This window comes from Heliangelus exortis, chromosome 2 (assembly GCF_036169615.1).
Source record: "Heliangelus exortis chromosome 2, bHelExo1.hap1, whole genome shotgun sequence".
Lineage (NCBI taxonomy): Eukaryota > Metazoa > Chordata > Aves > Apodiformes > Trochilidae > Heliangelus > Heliangelus exortis.
In genome coordinates, this window is record NC_092423.1 from 20,697,833 (window position 1) to 20,716,516 (window position 18,684).

At 38.8% G+C, this 18,684-nt stretch overlaps 1 protein-coding gene across 6 annotated transcripts in view; it reads right to left on the reverse strand.

The window, feature by feature from the left end:
* Positions 1-18,684, reverse strand: part of LOC139792168 (macrophage mannose receptor 1-like) — a 36,574-nt gene that overhangs the window by 5,028 nt on the left and 12,862 nt on the right. For all 6 annotated transcript variants that reach the window (XM_071735116.1, XM_071735114.1, XM_071735113.1 and 3 more), the window contains 15 exons: positions 16,590-16,789; positions 15,284-15,411; positions 13,127-13,214; positions 12,522-12,666; positions 10,579-10,617; positions 10,316-10,479; positions 9,722-9,789; positions 8,837-8,937; positions 8,358-8,497; positions 7,080-7,194; positions 6,260-6,441; positions 5,516-5,618; positions 3,828-4,057; positions 1,760-1,925; positions 553-693 (listed from right to left, as the gene is read on the reverse strand). In XM_071735116.1, the coding sequence (XP_071591217.1) occupies positions 553-693; positions 1,760-1,925; positions 3,828-4,057; positions 5,516-5,618; positions 6,260-6,441; positions 7,080-7,194; positions 8,358-8,497; positions 8,837-8,937; positions 9,722-9,789; positions 10,316-10,479; positions 10,579-10,617; positions 12,522-12,666; positions 13,127-13,214; positions 15,284-15,411; positions 16,590-16,789 (2,010 nt within the window). The remainder of the gene's footprint in view (positions 1-552; positions 694-1,759; positions 1,926-3,827; positions 4,058-5,515; positions 5,619-6,259; positions 6,442-7,079; positions 7,195-8,357; positions 8,498-8,836; positions 8,938-9,721; positions 9,790-10,315; positions 10,480-10,578; positions 10,618-12,521; positions 12,667-13,126; positions 13,215-15,283; positions 15,412-16,589; positions 16,790-18,684) is intronic.

Below are 18,684 nucleotides of genomic sequence, written 5' to 3' on the forward strand. Positions count from 1 at the left end.
AAAGCATGAGTGAAGTAACTGATGATTCAACAGCACAGGTGGAAGAGGGACATGCTCATGGTATTGGCCTCTGAGATGGAGGAGGGAAGCATCCAACCTCCCCTGGCTCTGCAGGCTGCCAAGAAATCCTGATGATACAGAAAGGACTCTTTGGGAGAACACGCTAAAAATAAGTGTTTGTTATTACTATACTTATTTCTGCTCTTGTGAAGAGAAATGGAAAAGAAGGGATAAGGCTGGAAAGACCTTAAGCTACTTTAAAATCTAGCTAAAATGAGAAATTTTGTGAATGAAGAAATATAATAAGAAAAAAAGCATAGATGCAAATGAGCGAACAAACCAACCACCAAAAAATAAAACAAAGAACCCCCCCCCGCCAAAACCCCAATCATCTTAATTTCAACACTACTGAAAAGCAAACAGCATCAGTGGTGAAAAATAAATGTCATTGGTTTCTGTTTTTTAGCATATGTAGATTTTGCAGTATAAGTTTTCAAGAATTTTTTTAATTTATTTTTTTTAAGTCAAGGTTGAAATGCTATCTTTGATTACCTGATTGGATGCACTGTGCCAAAGACAGAGCCCAGCTCATTTGATTGGAATTGAAATTATAGCAGTGGCTCCGGAAAGGAATCCAAGATATGTGATCAGGACATTCTCCAATATCCTGGGGTGGATCAGAAGGAAGTGTGTCTGGAAAAAATGAGTTATGGATGTTTTCATTCAGTAGGGATTGTATGAGGAACATGACATGCTTAGGCAGAGCTAAATGATTCACTGTGAGGCAGCACTCTTCTGTGTTGCCAGCTAAATCAAACCTGGACTGTCTCTAGGATGTTTCATAGAATCATAGAATTTTCAGGGTTGGAAGGAACCTTTAAGATCATCCTTTGAGTGTTCAGGGTCATTTGGTTAATTTTACTTTATTTTGTTATAAATATAAATAAATTTGTATAAATGAAAGATACAGATCAGATAAAATCAGATAAAAATAACCAAGAAGACTTCCAGATCTTCAAGAGGTTCAAGTTACTATATGGTATGAAATGCAATATCATCTAAATCATAGTTTACTGTGGAAATATCCCATTTAATATTTCCCCCAAGATAATAATTCTTACATAAAATTTCTGAACAGCTTTAACTTTGACAATGCATGGAATGATCTCAAGTTTCAGTCTCACCCTACAGCTTGTCTGGAACAAATTTCTAATATCTCCAGTGACAGTGATGGAATCACTATGAAGTATGAACTTCTGTTTGGGCCAATAACAGAGTCCTTTGTTCCCAGATACAACTCTTCCTACTTTCCCCAGTCTTTAGAATCTAATAACCATATTAGATGTCATATTATGATACCATAACCAGTGTACAAATGCTGATTATGTTGAAGGAACAAAATTTACTTTACACTCAGTGGACTCTGTCGATTAAAATCCTCCCCACAAAAATTCTTACAGCAAAAAAAGTTTCATCCTGTAGACTCTAAGTGAAAAATTTAGTACTCCCACAATCTTTGTATTCTGTCTGCCTGCCACATAGAATAACTCCTATGGCAGTTATCACCTCACTCCAGTAAAATGGAAGTACCTTGACTGGTGAGTGACACCACCACCAAAATAAAACATTGTTCATGCAGAATTGACATTACATACTGAGGCTCATGATTACTTAAATATATACTACAAATCTGTATTTCATTCAAAGAAGATTGAGCAAAGTTGCTGCCATAAAACTGAAAGTCATCACCACAGCTTACCCTCAGATTTTTTGCAGACAGGAAAATGTTTTTCATTACAAGATGCTGTTCTCCAGGTCCCATGGAGCTCAAGATAGACACAGGCTATTTGATGTTTTGGTTCATGATAGTACCAACGAGAAAAATTCATTTTCCTTTTATCAGTCCATCTATAATAACCATGAGTCTAAAATTGAAACAAAAGTTTAGACATAATTTTTCTGCACTGTCAAGTAAGCCATTTAGACAAATGCATATTTTCAGAGGGATCTTTAGTGCCCAGTTGGTATATCTGTGCTAGTACTGCTAAAATATTAAGTGAATCAGGACTCAGCAACATAAAAGTAGGACACAGCAGTGTGCCTCCCATGCTGCAAACAGCCCATTAAGTTGTTTGGAAGCCCATTATGGTGCTTCCTGAGTGCTGCTTATGCTCAGACCCTTCTTGGCCAATGCTGTGAGGTGGAATCACTAATCCAGAAGAGTCAGATCACCATGAAGAGCAACACGACCACAGAAACATGAACTGTGCGGAAAGCTCAGATAGAAGCACATCTCAGAGTTGGCTGTCAAACAAAGACTCAAAACTCAACTGCAGTTTTGATAAGAAGTTATTCCAGAGTAAACTGCAGATATCACTATGAAAAGTTGTGTAAAATATTAGGTTTTTAGGAGCAAAAGACAAATACACACGAACAGAAAGTTCACCCCTTGTCATTTTTTATTTTTTTTTTTCCCCTGGAAAAATCAGAAGGGAAAATTGAACAGACCCAAAGAATATATTGCTGACATTAGTAATGGAGTGATAGAATGTGATCTCACTCTAGTGTCTAAATATGTCAAGAGGCCAGGTACTCAAGCCCCTCCTGAGCTCTGCAACATAAAGGATTTAATCTCTTGCAGGATTGCTGCAAAAGAAGGGAAGTAGCCACAAAGTTTCACTCTGCAGCCGCAGTCAGCTCACTTACAGGGACCAGGACAACATGCCTGGTGACCCAAACTTGATTTTAATGGAATTTCAACTGCCATGTTTCCATTACTATAAAAACAACCAACTTTGATATGAAGTGTATGTAAAGACCTTTTGGTTTAGATATAGATGTCCTGTGGACTTGTGCAGGTGGGAAGATTAATGTCAAGGTTGGTAACTACCAATTACTTAAATATTTGAAGACCAAGTATTTTGTCTAGTTAGAATCATTGAGATGTATGTTGTTCACCAACAAGTTAATTGTCTCAAAGTAACCCTCTAAGAGGCTGCATCAGAGAGTTGCTGCATCATTTAATCAGAAACAGTATTTTCACACATTTATGGTAAGTTCACACTAGGAATACTGAATTTCAGACACATTTTTCATGTTGTATATCAGTGTGGCATCACAATTAGTAAAAACAATCACTAGTTAAGAAAATTACTACTGATGAAAATAAAAAAGAGCTGTTTTAAGGTAGTTTAACCAGTTCAAGTAACAATGTGATAGCAACATAATATTTAAGTGCATAGAGTCACTGTATGTTCACTAGAGAAACTGTAGTCATTTTGGCATTCAGTCTCAGAGATAAGACTGGTGCTCACTTAAGTGTTCCTTTACACTGTGGTAGACTTAGATCTCCACATTCACTTCTTTTGGTACAATATGGCTTTTACCACTTTTAATCTTTGGGACTTAATATACGTAACATATATTAGGAAGGTGTTCAGAGGCACATGATATGTCCTGTGAACTCTACTGAACCAAAAAGTAATGAAGAAGCTCCAGCTGTCAATGATCAAAAAACAGCAGCCTTAATGATCATATTGGTCACTTTAAATAGAATCCATTGCTCCTAAAAATTATCATCTGAAAGTTAACCTGGTACTTCAACCTAAGCGTCCATAAAATTCCCGTAGAGAGCATCCCACACTCTCAGGGGTTCCATTCTTCTCCATTGCCTTAGATGGAGTTTAACAGTTTAAGATGGATGAAGTAAAGCAAATGTTGTCCACCAGTTCTAAGTTCCAAAATCTGCCTCATGCTACAATTCTCCCTTCTGATAGCACTCCACTCATAGCATTTAAGCACATCACCTATCAGTTTATTTATCTTACCACATTGCTGTTGAGCCCAATCCATAAGGGCTCTCCATATTTTTCTGCCTGCAGCATCAGGAATATGTTACTGTAAAAATCAAAAATGCTGGCAAGCTCTGATGATTTCTCCTTGCAGGCTTTTCTTGCTTCTTCCCAATTCATTTTAGAAGGAATTATTAAATAGCTGCTGTTATCATAATGGATGAAATCAGAATCTGGAGCAGTTGTGGAATGAAACAGTTCAGCCTCTGTAGAAAATGGGTGCAAATTCAAGAGGAAGGGGAGAAAACAGTGAAAATTACTAAATACCTGAACAGCAGTATTCCTTTTGAGTAATAGATGAATTTGATGCGGCAGCGCCAGCAACAAGGAAAAAGATTTCTTATTTCAAACACAGGAGATGTTTTAACAGAATCAGACTTGGAATTTAACAGACTTGGAATTATTAGTAACTATAGTAGGAATAGTGTATTCAGGAATTAGGGAGAGACAGATGATGAGCTGTGTGTATGTATAGACATGAACTGCACCAGATGAAATTATGGTCCTACAGTGAGCTCTCCAGATTCCCCTCCCACAGTGCAGGTGAAATTCCTTCCAAGCGGAGTGCAGAATCTCCACACCACCTCAGTCTTAAAATAGGGATGAATTTCATTCTTAGCAAAGTTTGTAGCTCTGCTGCTGCTTTCCCACGTAGGAAGAAGTGAAAAAGGAAATTGTATCTTAAATGATACATGTGGAAAACAAAGACCTATTGCTAGTGATGGGGGCAGAAAAAAGGACAAATACTGCCTTCATGTTCAGTCAGTGTTGAGAACTCCCTGGCAATCATTTTTACTAGTGACACCCTTGAGCAGCTTTTTGCACTTGCATGGGACAGAGCTGTGAAGCATCTGGCCCAGCTGTGGCTTCTTCCTGTATTTTTACTCGCTGCTCAGCAGTTCCTTGTTCCTGTGGACTCTGCAGTGTAGCTGTGCTCCGGATGTGTCTCCCACCCTGAGGATACACAAGGAAAACTAGAACCTTTGCCCTTCTGATTATTGCTGGTCTTGCAACATAAAAACATTGCTAGAGACTGATGACCAAAATAAAAAGTTTAGCTGACCTTAGTTAACCACCCCTGGGAGTATACATGAGGGGTTTTTACTGATGGGGGTTAGATCTGGGGGTGAGGACGGGGAAGGTGGTTTTAGTGCATTGTCTAGCTAGCTAAGATACCTGTGGGGGAGATCACCGCTTGATTTGTCTTTATGCTTTGTATTTACATTTGCAAAATAACCTGATTCAGCTTCTGTACTAGCTGGGTAAAACACAGGTGGCTAAGCTTTTCTGTCAATATCTTAGAAAAACATTATGAAGGCACAGCTCTTCCAACCTGTTTTGGGCATTTGCCTCAGGAAGACTGACGCAGGTGAATTTGGCCTTTAAAGTGTCTACTAACCATGTTCAGGCAACTGATTTAAGTGTAGGCACCTTCAGGGTAGGAGAAACCAGCTTTCCCGAGTGCTGATAGGGCAGAGATTGTACAGCTTTTTTTTTTTTTTTTTTTTTTTTTTTTTTTTTTTTTTAATAATCCTTATCTCAGAGCATGTTTTATGCCTGGGATTCTTGAGCCTTGCATGGCTGGGCAGTAACAACTGAGGACTCATATGGTCAGATTGTTCAGTAAATGTCTTCCAGCAAAGAAAATGAAAAGTAAAACTTACTGCTGTCCATCTGGCAAATATAACTTTTTTTTTGCTCGCAGTCGGTGTTTTCCCAGTACCCGGCTTTATCTACAGATCTTTTTGTCATTGCAACACAGTCAGTCTATGAAAAAAATTAAAAAAGAAAATTCTAGGTAAGTGCAAAATGTCTGGCAAAATAATAGAGATTAGTTTGAAAAAACAAGGCTAATAGCTTTCTTTTCTAGCTTTCTGGCTCTTTATTGTTTCTTAGAAAATAAATTTCTTGTCTTGATTATCTTAAGCAAATATACTTCCCTTGGAAGATTACTGGAAGCAAACTTTTTTCAGTTTATTAAAATTACTTGGAGCTCACAAAGGCTATTTTTACTATGTAGTTAATGGTAATCTGTACAATAGATTGTACAACAGTCTCAATTTGTTGAACTTTGCTTTAGATTCAAGCTGTACAAAGAGAAATAATAAAGCAAAGTAAAAACCTCAGGTAGTAATACTGATCATGGTCAGTAAAGTCTAATTCTATTTCATTCTAACAGTAATTATAAAACAGCACTCCTGCAAAGGAATGGCAGAAAATACCAACTCAAAACAGGCCTATTAATCACTGGGTACAGCTTTAAAAACTTGTTTACTGAAATACTATTCAGTTGCCCTGTGTTTTATGCCATTGAAATACAGTATCTTGTCTGAGAGAGAAATCAGGCTGGTTATGCTAAGTTTGAGTATGTTCTCTAGGTTATGTATTTTCCAGTTTTTTCTGTTTACCTGAATTGTAATATATTTCATGTCAACTCTTATAAATTCATCAATAACTGGGAATTTTTTTGCCCACTTTGCATAGTCAAAAAGGCTGCCATCTGTCCAAAGATACGTATTCTCAGTGCTAATATCATTCAGTCCAATCCATGCTTCATTGGCAACATCCTTTAGGTGGAAGGTGAGGAAGGCTATTAAAAATAAAAGATCAGAGAAAGATAGTACCGGAAGAGTTGCCTTTCTTCACATTGACTGTAAAGCAATTTCCAAATAAAATAATCAATAAAATTTTTAAACTATTGCGAATACTATGCTCCTTATTGTTACACTATGAGTTAATGGTAAAAGAAAAATTACAATGAGTAATCTAATGAAATCAGGAAAGAAAAAAAAAAAGGAGAATTATTCTGGATAAAAATTATAGATACTTCTTGAGAATATTATAGAAGTTAGGATTAGGGGGGGGACTGTGAATGGATTAATCAGGCTTTCCCAAAACAACATCAACTGCACATATGTAATTTCTGATGGATGTTTGTTTCTTTCCTGATTTGAATATCCGTGAGCATATAGTTTGTATGAACTTTTACTATTCACCCCATCTCCCGAGGCCACGGGGAACACATTATTCTGTTCCCTCTGTGTAATGCTTTTGCCAAGAGATGGCAAGTGTCATAATTCCTTAGTCCAGTCTTCTCTCTGGATCAAGCAGCTCCAGGTCTTACTTCATAGGTCATACTACTTACATCTGAAGGCTGGTTTGGTCACATCATTAGATGGTGTAATGTGCTGGCTTCAAACTTAGTGCCAAAAGGTTTAGACCTCCTACCTTGCACGTGCTCGCTGTGTATAGAAGGCAAATTTCCCCCTAATTCGATACAAGCACTTCTTGCAGAGTGCCAAGTCAGTCTCTCTTCTTCTCTAGATCCAAATATTTTGTAACACTGTGGAAACAGTAAAGGATCAGACAACATTTTGGGTGTCGAAGAATATTAAAAACATTTGTTTTGATAAACTCTGTTCTATTCCCTGCAGGTAAAGAGCAGCAGATGGAGGATCTGCTGAAATGTGAATACTGTCAGCCGGCAAAAAGGAGACCCAGCTCATCACAGTGATGCATCTGCAGCACTTACCAACCTGTGGGATGTCTGAGGTTAGTGCTGGACAAGAGTAGGCAACTTCCAAAAGCTTTTGAGGAATTAAGTATCCAGTCACATTACTGAAAAGTGGAATCTTTGAGGGACTTAACTTCCTGCTCAGGAAAATAATTTGGAGCAGGCATCTCTCAGCCACAGACATAGAGCTGAAGCCTGAGCTTGTGTGAGCACTCAATATGAGCAAAACAGTGTCAGGAAGACGTGATCTTTTGTACCATGTATTAGTACCCTATGGGGATTTTTCCTGAATGTATAAATGTATAAAATTGTTTTTGTGGTTACATACATTCTGAAGGACAGAAGACGTTTTTTAACTGTCTTATGTCGTTTATCCCTTTTTATGCCCTTCAAATGCATAAAAACTTCCCCTATTGATTGAACTGTGGGACAGACTTGTGGGTTTCATTTGTTTTGTTTTGTTAAGGTCAAATGGCCAGGGGTACATTTTCTTAACTGACAGTGCTTGCTTGCTTTGTACATTTGATTCAGCATTTATTGCTGCCTGTGTTACTCAGTTTAAGATTAGTTGCTGTGATACCTGACTACAGATGAAAAGAGCTTTTTCATATCAAGGTTCATATCAAATTCATTTTAAGTTTTCATATCAAGGTTACTCAGAAAAAGAGATTTGCATTTACAAATAAGAATAATGAAAGAATAAGGATGTTTAAAACAGGAAAAGAAAGTTTTAGAAACTGAAAAAGTAACTACAGCTAAATACATGCAGGTGTTCACAAAAAAGATAACATTCAAATTCACCTCTTCTTGAGATGTAGATAGGGAGTTTACAACATGAAAATCTGACTGCATGGCTAATAGAATACCACTTAATATACTGGCGTTTAAGTGAGAGAATTTATATAGAGAGAAGAAGTATATTGTGAGGTGAAATGGATAGTTGTTGTTTTCTACCTTAAGCACATTTGCTAGATATGGCTTTGTTACTGCACCTTATTTTTAAACAAAAGCCAAGTTTCAGGACATCCTCCCAAAGGCTGAAGTACAGTAGGAGCAAATCCTGAGTAATTTGAATTGTGCCTTTCACAGATGAAACCATTTTTCAGACCACAGCTTATATCTTTCCAAAAGCCTGTAAATGAACAAAATACAGAGTATGACTGTCAGAAACTCTCATACCACCACTGCAGCAGTCAGACCCAGGCAGTATTCATAAAACATAAGTGAAACATTAGAGAGGCAGGTGAAACTGTTCCCATGTACTCTATTTGCCCCAATACACTCCTGCTTCCTCTGCAATTCATTCATCTCCTAATAGTGGTGGTGAGGTTTTAAACCCCATCATACTTGTGATGAAAAATTGTTCGTATTGTTCAACTGCCTGTTTATGGGGTAGCCTTAAAAATATGTATGTAGCACTTTGATGCTCAATTTTCAGCCAAATATTTCCTGTTGCTCTTTTTCTACTCACCAAAATCTTCAGACATTATCACACAGTTTTCATCATTATTTCCAAAGTTGGGTTCATTTGGAGCCCAGGCAACATAGTTCACTGGAGTCTCATCCAGCCAGCTGAAAGAAACAAGCGGACAGTGGCTGCCAGACAGGGATCCTCAGGAGTCATTTAGTCATAACATCTGTTTAGCTCAAGGACTAATTAAAGTATTAGTAGTGATCAGAGAACAAAGGCTCTACGTATACTGGAGAGGACATATCCACAGCCTTACTTCTCATCTGTTTAGTATTATGGCATTCAAGTCCCATTTAGGAAGAGGCTGGATAAACAGCATCATATTCCAAGAGAAGGCTTATTATGGTCCTGACAAGGCTGAAACCCCAAGATCTCATCAGCACATAAGTCTTCCCTTTCCTGCTATAAAGCTGCCCTCCTCTAATCATTCTACAAATGGATTTCTTAAACAGGTTCCCCATGAGCAATTTCAAGTAGTTGTTGGGTGAGATTTTGCTCACAGTCCTTGCTTTCAGCTCACAGAACTTGAACCCCTGGGATTAGCCTGATTAAACCCTTACATACACCTGGCCTTTCTCTGTAGCCACTGGAGATTTGATCAGAGTCAATTTCATTCTCATTCATGTCTGAATTTAATCAGATGAGTAACATTCTAAAATTAGCTGGTTCTCCTCACTACCCAAGAGTTGCTTTGGTGTTTCACTTAGTTGTCTCAGTGTAATACATAAAGTGCAATGAATCTTAGCCATGATCTTTGTTGGTTTTCATCTTCCAGATTTGGAAGGAAGACACATAGCTCTCCTTAATTATAAAAGAATTCAACACTTCTGACCTAAGATGAAATTACTGTAATGTCTTATTCATTACCAGTTTTCCTTTACTCACCTGAAGTTCTGATCAAAGCTGACAACTAAGCCAATGAAATATGATCCCCCTCTGTGTTTTGTGTAAACCTAAAACAAAAGCAATTAACAGTTAAGCAATTGACAGTTCCTCAACATCAAGTAAAAATCTGGAGCACATTTACTGTGGTTGTGGGGGGTTTTTTTGTGTTTTTTTTTTTTTTTTTTTTTTTTTTTTTTTGTTTTTGTTTTTGTTTTTGTTTTTTTGTCTTCTCCATGATCTGAGCAAGAACCTTACCCTGGTTTCAAGAAAGCAACAAGGGTATAGGGAACATCCTGGAGAGAGGAACCCCCTGGACAGGAAGGTAATAATAACTGTGTTGAATACTACTTATCATAGAAGAGGTAAGCAACCTGGGCCTGAACTATCCTTTGCTGAAATTTTATTATTTGTATGCCTTTTCCTCTGCCTACTGAAAGCAATAGTGATTTCTTTACAGTTCCTGAATATATTGTTGAATAAGTCAGTAACATAGGACAATAGCTTAGGATTTTTGCCTAGATGAAAATTGCTTTTTTTATTTTATCAGCTGCTCTGCTTCAGAATTCAGTTATAATTTATAGACTCAATGCCTACATATTTCCATAGAAATTGCCTTTTTCTTTCATTCTCAATGACAACAAGGTCTGCAAAGTTCTTCTGACAAAATCTCCGTGCTTCTTCTATATGAACATGTCCTTTGCTGAAATAATACTGCTTATCTTCATGTATAATCCATCCATCATTAGTAGCTTGGTATTCTGAAAGATAAAAGAGCATATATACTACATTCATATCTGCTCTATACCAAGTCTGAGAACTATACAGTAAATTTTGTCTGAAAGAGGAAAAAATCCTACCAAGTTTGTAGTGTGTAGGTTCAGGTTTTTGCAGCATACCTGTGAAATAGAAGATCATCTTGAGCAACATTCCAAATTCAAAAAAATAATAAAAATCCAGAGATATTTGCTTTATGTAATTGCAAATGCTTTTTTTATAATGAGAAAAAAATGGAACTATGAGGTACCCAATGTATTTTGAAGATTTTAAAGAAAATGACACTGAATTAAATTTAAAAATGTGTCATTTAGAAACAATTATCTAGTGAAAATTAGATGTTTAAAGCATACATACATGTCTCCTAAAGCACCATGTTAAGCAATTCAGGATGTGCATTAAATTTACTTTGTAAATGAAACATCAGCGTGGAAAATTATTTAGTATTTTTGCTTGGCATTCTGTTAGGAATTTTTTTTTACATTTATGGGACTAAATATAATTAAACAACATAAGCCAGCAAAAATATCCAGTTCTCAAGCTTGCCTACATAATATTAAGGTTTTCTCAACTACTATGACATACTGAAAACTATATGAAGTACTAAAAGCTTAATGCTTAATGCTGGTCTTTTGTTTAACCACACATTAATCATTTCCAGTGTCTAGATGCATTCCTCCTATCCTGATGTCTTGGCTTTCCCTAGGGTAGTCTGGTTTTAAGGGTCCTGGTGTAAGTCAAGAGGTACCTGGAGACCCAGCAGATACTAAACCCCAATTTCTTATTACAAGATTGACTGGGGGGAAGCAATTAACCTGTTGATATTTCTCTGGTTGTATGAAGAGGAACACATTATTAAAGAAATAATGTGTTTCCTTCAGGAAGGTCATTTAGGATCAAGATAAACTGATCAGAGTATTTATGCCATGGTTTCTGAAGTCATGCTGAGTAATCTCACCAAGACCACAGAACTGAATCTGTACCAAGTGGTGTGCTCAACAAACCAGAAAGGGCTACACAGGATGTACTGCTTCAAGCTGACATACAGAAGTCAGTGTTTTGATGGTGCATTTGTATGAGTGATCTGCCCACAAAGAAACAGTAATTCTTCCTTTTTGGTTAAGCAATTTTTCAGCAGCAGCAGCAGCATGGTGCCTTACTCACTGCTTAAGGGTAAATGTTGGCAGAATCATCAATTACACAACGTATGCAGTGCTTTTTATATAACTTCTCTCTTCTCACTCATATTTTGCCTCCTACCAGTCCTCTGTGTGCATCCAACTTTCTTTTCATTTCAATAAGCATTTAAGAGGCTCCTGCTCCATGGAGATATGTCCAAATACTCAATACCAGGATGGATGTAAAAGTAGGACCAAGTATAAAACAAGGTCTTTCATTGTCAGTGTTCACCTGGGGACCTCAGCCCATGACAATCCAGCTTCCCCCTGGCAGGCTTCCCAACACACATCCATCAGGTCCATCTCTTGCCCTGGCACCAGGTGCAGGAGGCCTGGCAATAGGGCCCTGCTGTGCAGGCAAAGCTTGTACATCCAGGAGTCCTTCAAGGCTACAGCAGCATTTGCTTTTGGTCTTTTTTTCAGAGTTTTCAGTTTCTATAGAAACTGATCTCTCCCTTTGGTTCCATCATTCATTTCAAAGTAAGAAGAAAATCATCTCTGTTGTACATGAAACTCTAGTGTTCTGCATCTTTGGCTCTCCTGAGTGAGCCTGAAGCAGATAAAAATGAAGAGATAAAAGAAGAGGGGATAAATACCTTTGCCTTGCAGATTTATTCATCCCATGGCAGAAGGAGATACAGCCAGAGATAAAGTAATAAGAACATCTTTAACTTACTGCCTTTGAGTACAACCGAAATATCTCAATTCACTTCTCTTGCTTTATGTGGCACCTTCACTGCAATTGGTATTAAAATTAACATTTTCCACTATCTTTCTTCTTTTTAATTTCTTTCAATTGTTTTTGAATTTAGGTTTATTGCTCCAATCACATAGGGAAGTAATCATACCTTTTTTTGTTTCACAAATCCAATTAAGTAAATGGTCACAACGCAAGTCATTCCAGTGCATTTGGGGTGATCTTTTAAGCATAACACAATGTTCAAGTTCTTTATAATTGTTGGGTTCATCTTCATCCCAATTCTCATAAGTTACCTGTAATGGAAATACATCTCAATTACTGTGTGATTCGAGCTGAATGGAAGTGATTGAGATTGCCATTGTAACACAATTTCAGTGTCTCATCATCTCAAGTACCTTGTTTATGGGTTCAGTGGGAGTTCAGATAGGTCTAAGAGGGCTGTAAAAGTCATGCTGATCATCTCACTTTCCCCATCACTCCCCAGAGAATGTGTAAAGAATGCACAGTATAGAAAATATAACATATATAAGATATAATATGGTGCCAGGGATGAAACAGGGACAACTTTTTACTTCCATAAGTGTCTTAAGACAGTGCCACCACTAAGCACTGCAGCCAGGCAGCTGATGAATAAGACTGCCATTCACCTGCCAAGGGTTTAAAGAGGCTGGAAAAAAAGGCAGTATGAAAAGATGAAATCTCTATATTTAAAAGGACAGAAAGTCAAACAACATCCAGCAAATAAGTACTCACAGGGGAACCATCAATCCAGACAAACCCTTCATCAGGATTTAAGAGAAACAAACCAATCCAGAAGTTCTGATTGCCCAGTCCTTTATCCCTAAAAAAATAAAATTAAAAAATCATATATTGTAGATATATGAGTGTAAAAAGAGGGGCCATGATATGCTACTTTATGCCACCTCTGAATTGGAAGCCACTGCTGCCCTGTTGGCCCATAATCATGCTTGCTACCTGCACTCCATGTCCAGGGTTTGATAGTGCTCTGTGTCAGGACAAGACTTGTCTCATTTTAATGTAAGTAAAAGAACAAGTGATGCAGCACGCAGCTAAGCTCAGGCTCCCATCCTGGGGGCTGCCCTACAGCTCTTGACTTGAATTCATGGAAAGAGGTTTTAGCAAAAGTAAACCATAAATAGAGAGCTATAATACAGTTCGACTAATGAAAAATAGTGAAAATTGCTTTCCAACTGCAAGACACAGTATCTACAGTGCCAGCAAAAATTGGGGTGGCTTGGGGAGGGTAAGCTCAGCACAGCTCGGCTCGGAATGGCAGGGCATGGCTCGGAATGGATTGGATCAGATCAGCTCCCCACAGCTCAGCACGGTTGAGAACAACTCAGCTCAGAACAGCACAGCTGGGCTGAAAATGGAACATCATGGCACAGCTCAGCTTGGCACAGCACAGCTCAGATGGCATTGCTCAGATCGGATCAGCTTGGGTCGGATCAGTTGGTTTGGCAAAAAACAGCTTGGCATGGAATGGCTTGGAGCAGACAGGCTCGGCACAGCATGGCTTGGCAGGAACAGGTAAGCTTAGCATGGTGAGGCTTGGAGCATCTTGCCATGGCCAGGCTTGGCTCCACTCAGTTTGGAACAGCACAGCACGACTCAGCACAGCTTGGAACAGCTCAGCTCGGCTCAGCATGGCTCAGAATGGCTCAGCAGGGCATGGCATGTCACCATTCGGCTCAGCACAGCACAGCTTGGCTTGGCTCTGCTTGGTTCAGTACGGCTTGTCTCGGCACAGCTGAGAATGGCACAGGTCAGAAGGGCACGGCACGTTTTAGAGTGGCACAGCAGAGCTCAGCTCAGCATGGCACAGCTCAGAACAGCTCAGCATGCCACAATTCAGAACAGCTTGGCATAGCATGGGTTGGCTCAGAATGGCTTGGTATGGCACAGTTAGGCTCGGCTTGGAATGGCTCGGCTCAGCTCAGCTTGGCACAGCTGAGAACAGCATGGCTTGGAATGGCTTGGCACATGGACAATGTGATTTGGCACAGCTCAGCTCAGATTGCCTTGGATCTGATCAGCTAGGCTCAGCAAAAAAAGGCTTGGCACAGAAAGACTTGGGGTGGATAGGCTCAGCACAGCTGGGCTTGGCAGGAACAGCTAAGCTGAGTGCAGCCAGGCATGGACCAGCTTGCTATGGCTTGGTTCGAAATGGCACAGCACTGCTCAGCACAGCTGGGAACTGCTCAAAATGGACAGTTTCAAATTAATTCCAAAAATTAGACCGAGATTCACCATTATGTGAAACAACTTTGGATAAATAGCTACATATTATGTACTACTGACAGATCTTGACCTTACAGAATACAATTAGAATGCAGTGATTTAATCTGGGGGGGGAAATGATGGTGTAATTTCTACATCGCAGACAAGACAGGGTATCTACAATGCTAGCAAATGTTAATTAAAATTAATTCTGTTTGATTTCAGGAGTCTTCAGTTTATAATCAGGAAATTTGCACAATTTTATATATAAAATTCATGTTCAGTCCTCACGTTTTGGCTTACATTACACATTAAATCAAAACGTTTGATTAAAAAATTACTTGCACCCAGTTAAAAAGAGGCACCATTAGTGCTTAACATTTTGTTGTTTCCTTTCTGGGAGAGGAACTAACGTACAAATGGATCAGATCTGGAGAACAGCCTTGATTAAAAACCTGTGATGAAAATTTCAAAAATATAAAGAAATATTCAAGATTTTTTTCTTCTGAAGCAATGTTTCAGGGTGATATTTCCAAATGAATATTTAAAATTTTAATTTTAAACTTAAAATTTTTATTCATTCTTTTGCCCAACTCCAGATATATTTTGAAAAAATTCTTATTAAACATGGCACGAATGTGAAAAAAAAATCATTATCCAAGAACTCACAATACTAATTGGCGTATTAAAATTTGATCTTCTCTTGTATTGATTGTGACCAGATTTCCACCTACTTCTCTACAGAATTCTTCAGCCTCAAACCAATTCTTCTTTTCATCTTCCTGTCTCACAAAAAACTATTGGAAAGAAAAAAAAATAAAAAAAATTACTGGGTGTGCAAAGCTTGACATATAAGAATATATAGTTGCCTATGTAATTACAATCAGTATCATTTTAACACAGTGCTCTTCTTGAGTATGACAACATAACACCTGTCAAGACCCATATTAAACATTAGTAATATAAATTGTAAGCATTTTTTCTCAGCATCCTCTATATTGAAATAATGTAAGAGTAGCATAACTCAGGAGAACAAATGGACAGTGAAAGCTGTTTTGCAAGGTGCTGACCCTGGCTGAGGAAGGGATTTTTGTATGTTGATGCACCCATATAAATAGCATCTCTTTCTACCATGAAATACTCATATTCTTGAAGTAAGGAACCGTGTATCTGACATTTTCGGGGAAAGGGTATTTATTTATTTTTTATTTATACTGATTGGTTACTGACTAACCAATAGTTAGAACCAATAACGTTACTAACAATAATTGAGTGTGACATAGAAATTGAGACCCTCATAAATACAGGGCTAAAATCACCTCTAGCCTCCATATAAGCAGTCTCAAGAGAGAAGGTAAGAGGATATTTATAATAAGACCTGGAAAAGAAGTATTGCATATTCAATTTTTCTTGATCTATTTTGCTTTTTCTTTGCTTTTTCTTTACTTTTTTCTTTTCAAAAAGGAAATATTTCAAGGCCAAAGCAAAAGAATGCACAAAACCTTTACTTGATGAAGCATTGCCAGTGAGAAAAAAAACCTGGATTTAAAAGTATCACTGAAAATTTCACAGACTGTGTGAGAAAAGGTTGGCAGAGAATCAGTCTTCCACAAATTTTCTCTTAGAAACTTTGTTTTATGTAAGTGATACTTCTGGCTCTTAAGAGGTAATACTGTGTTTTTCTGAAGTCAAAAATTACTGGAAATAACTAAGTTAGGTGTGGTTCTTACCTGGTATTTAAATGAATTAAGCATTTTTCTAGCATGCTGTTATTAAATTTTCAGGTATTTTGTTGTTGAAAGTCATTATATTTGATGGATTTATCTCATGGTGTTTTGCATTTAAATGCTATGGAGAAGATTATTCCCCAAAAATTGCCCAGCATTTGAGGCCCTGAGTATTGTGCTAATGAGGACATCAGCCTCTGGTGTCTCCTCCATGCTCAGGCTCATGGGGAAGGTAGACACACACTTACTTTTATGCATGAGCCTTTCCAGGAGGCTCCATCCCATCCTTCTGCACAGGCAGCCTCAGGGACCCATCCTGGAGGAGAAGGAGATGGCACTCCTGCTGCCTGCTGTTTGCAAAGAAAATTTGCTGTCTTCTCACAGCTGACAACATCCCATAATCCAGCTGCAAATCCAGTTCCCATGGCAACACAGCCTTGCTCTTTTCCTTTGTGATACAGAGAAGAAATTAGTAAAACTAGTCCTAATTTCTCTCCAAGAAACTAGACTTTTGCTTTTACTCATAGAAAATTTTGGAAAGGAAGATGCAGATTATGCAGAGTAAAACCCATCCTGGATATATAATCACTTTGAAAATCCCTGCCATAACCCAGATATGGACCAGAGAGTCTGACAAACACAGCTTTACCCAAAATGAAGATTTCCAGCTTTAGAATACAACTCTTCTTTATAGCAGAATTATAGAATCATTTATACTGGAAAACACCTTGAAGATCATTGAGTTCAACTGTAAACCTAATGCTTCCAATCCACCACTAAATAATGTGGTCTCCGAGCAACACATCTACACATCTTTTAAATATATACAGGGATGATGACTCAACCACTTGAGGCAGGGCAGACTGTTCCAATGGTTGATTACCCTTTCAGTGAAGAAAGTAGTTCCTAATATCCAACCTAAACTACCCATGGCACAACTTGAAGTTGTTTCCTCTTGACCCATCACTTGTTACTTGGGAGAAGGGACTGACAGCTACCTAACAACAGCCTCCTTTCAAGTAGTGGTAGACGGTGGTAAGGTCTCCCCTCAGCCTCATTTTCTCCAGCCTAAACCCCCATTCCCTGAACTGCTCCTCATAAGATTTGTGCTTAAGATCTTTCCACCATCTTTGTTGCCCTTCTCTGGTCTTGCTCCAGCAGTTCAATGTCTTTCTTATAGAGACGGGCCCAAAACTGAACACACTACTCAAGCTGCAGCCTCACCAGTGCTGAGTACAGGGGGACAATCACTTCTTCAGTCCTGCTGGCCATGCTTTTTCTGATGCCAGGCAGAATACTGTTACTCTTCTTGGCCACCTGGCCACACTGCTGGCTCATATTCACCTGGCTGTTGAGCAACACCCCCAGGTCCTTTTCCACCAAGCAGCTTTCCAGGCATTCTTCCTTAAACCTGTTGCACTGCTTGGGGCTGTTGTGGCCCAGGTGCAGGACCCAGCACTGAGCCTTGTTGAATCTGATACAATTGGCCATGGTCCGTCAGTCCAATCTGTTCATATCCTCCTGTAAACCCGTCCTCCCCTCAAGGAGATCAACATTCCTGTCCAACCTAGTGTTGTCTTCAAAGTTACTGAGGGTGCACTTCATCCTCTCGTCCAGATCATTGATATTGTAGAGAAGTGTCCCCAACACTGAGCCCTGGGAAAAACCACTTGTGACCATTCCTCAGTTGGATTTAACTCCATTCAGCACAACTCTTCAGGTCTGTTCATCCAGCCATGTTTTTACCCAGCAAACCATAGACCAGACCAAGCCCTGAACAGACAGGAGAATGCTGTGCAAAATGGTGTCAAAATCTTTAATAAAGTCCAGATAAACACCAGCCACAGCCTTTCCCATAATCCACTAAGGGAGTTCACCTTGTCGTAGAAGATCAGATTAGTCAAGCAGGACCTGCTTTTCATGAACCCATGCTGGTTTGGCCTGATTGCCTGTTTGTTCTATATGTGTCACATGATGGGACTCCCTAACCTTCCCTGGCACTGAGGACAGACTGACAGGCCTGTAGCTCCTTGTATCCTCCCTCTGGCTCTTCTTGTACATGGGGGCCATGTTTGCTGACCTCCAGTCAACCGAAAACTCCCCAGTCACCCAAGAATATTGGTAAATGATGGAAAATGGCTTGATGAATACTTCCATCAGCTCCTTCAGTACCCTTGCATGGGTCCTATCCAGCCCCACACACTTGTGTGTGTCTAAGTGGTGCAGCAGGTCCCTAACCATTTCCCCTTATTTTGCTACCTAGGGAAACCACAGGACAAATTGCACTTCATTTTATTTACATATGTGACTGATGGTCTTACAACTACTTTAACGCTCCCAATA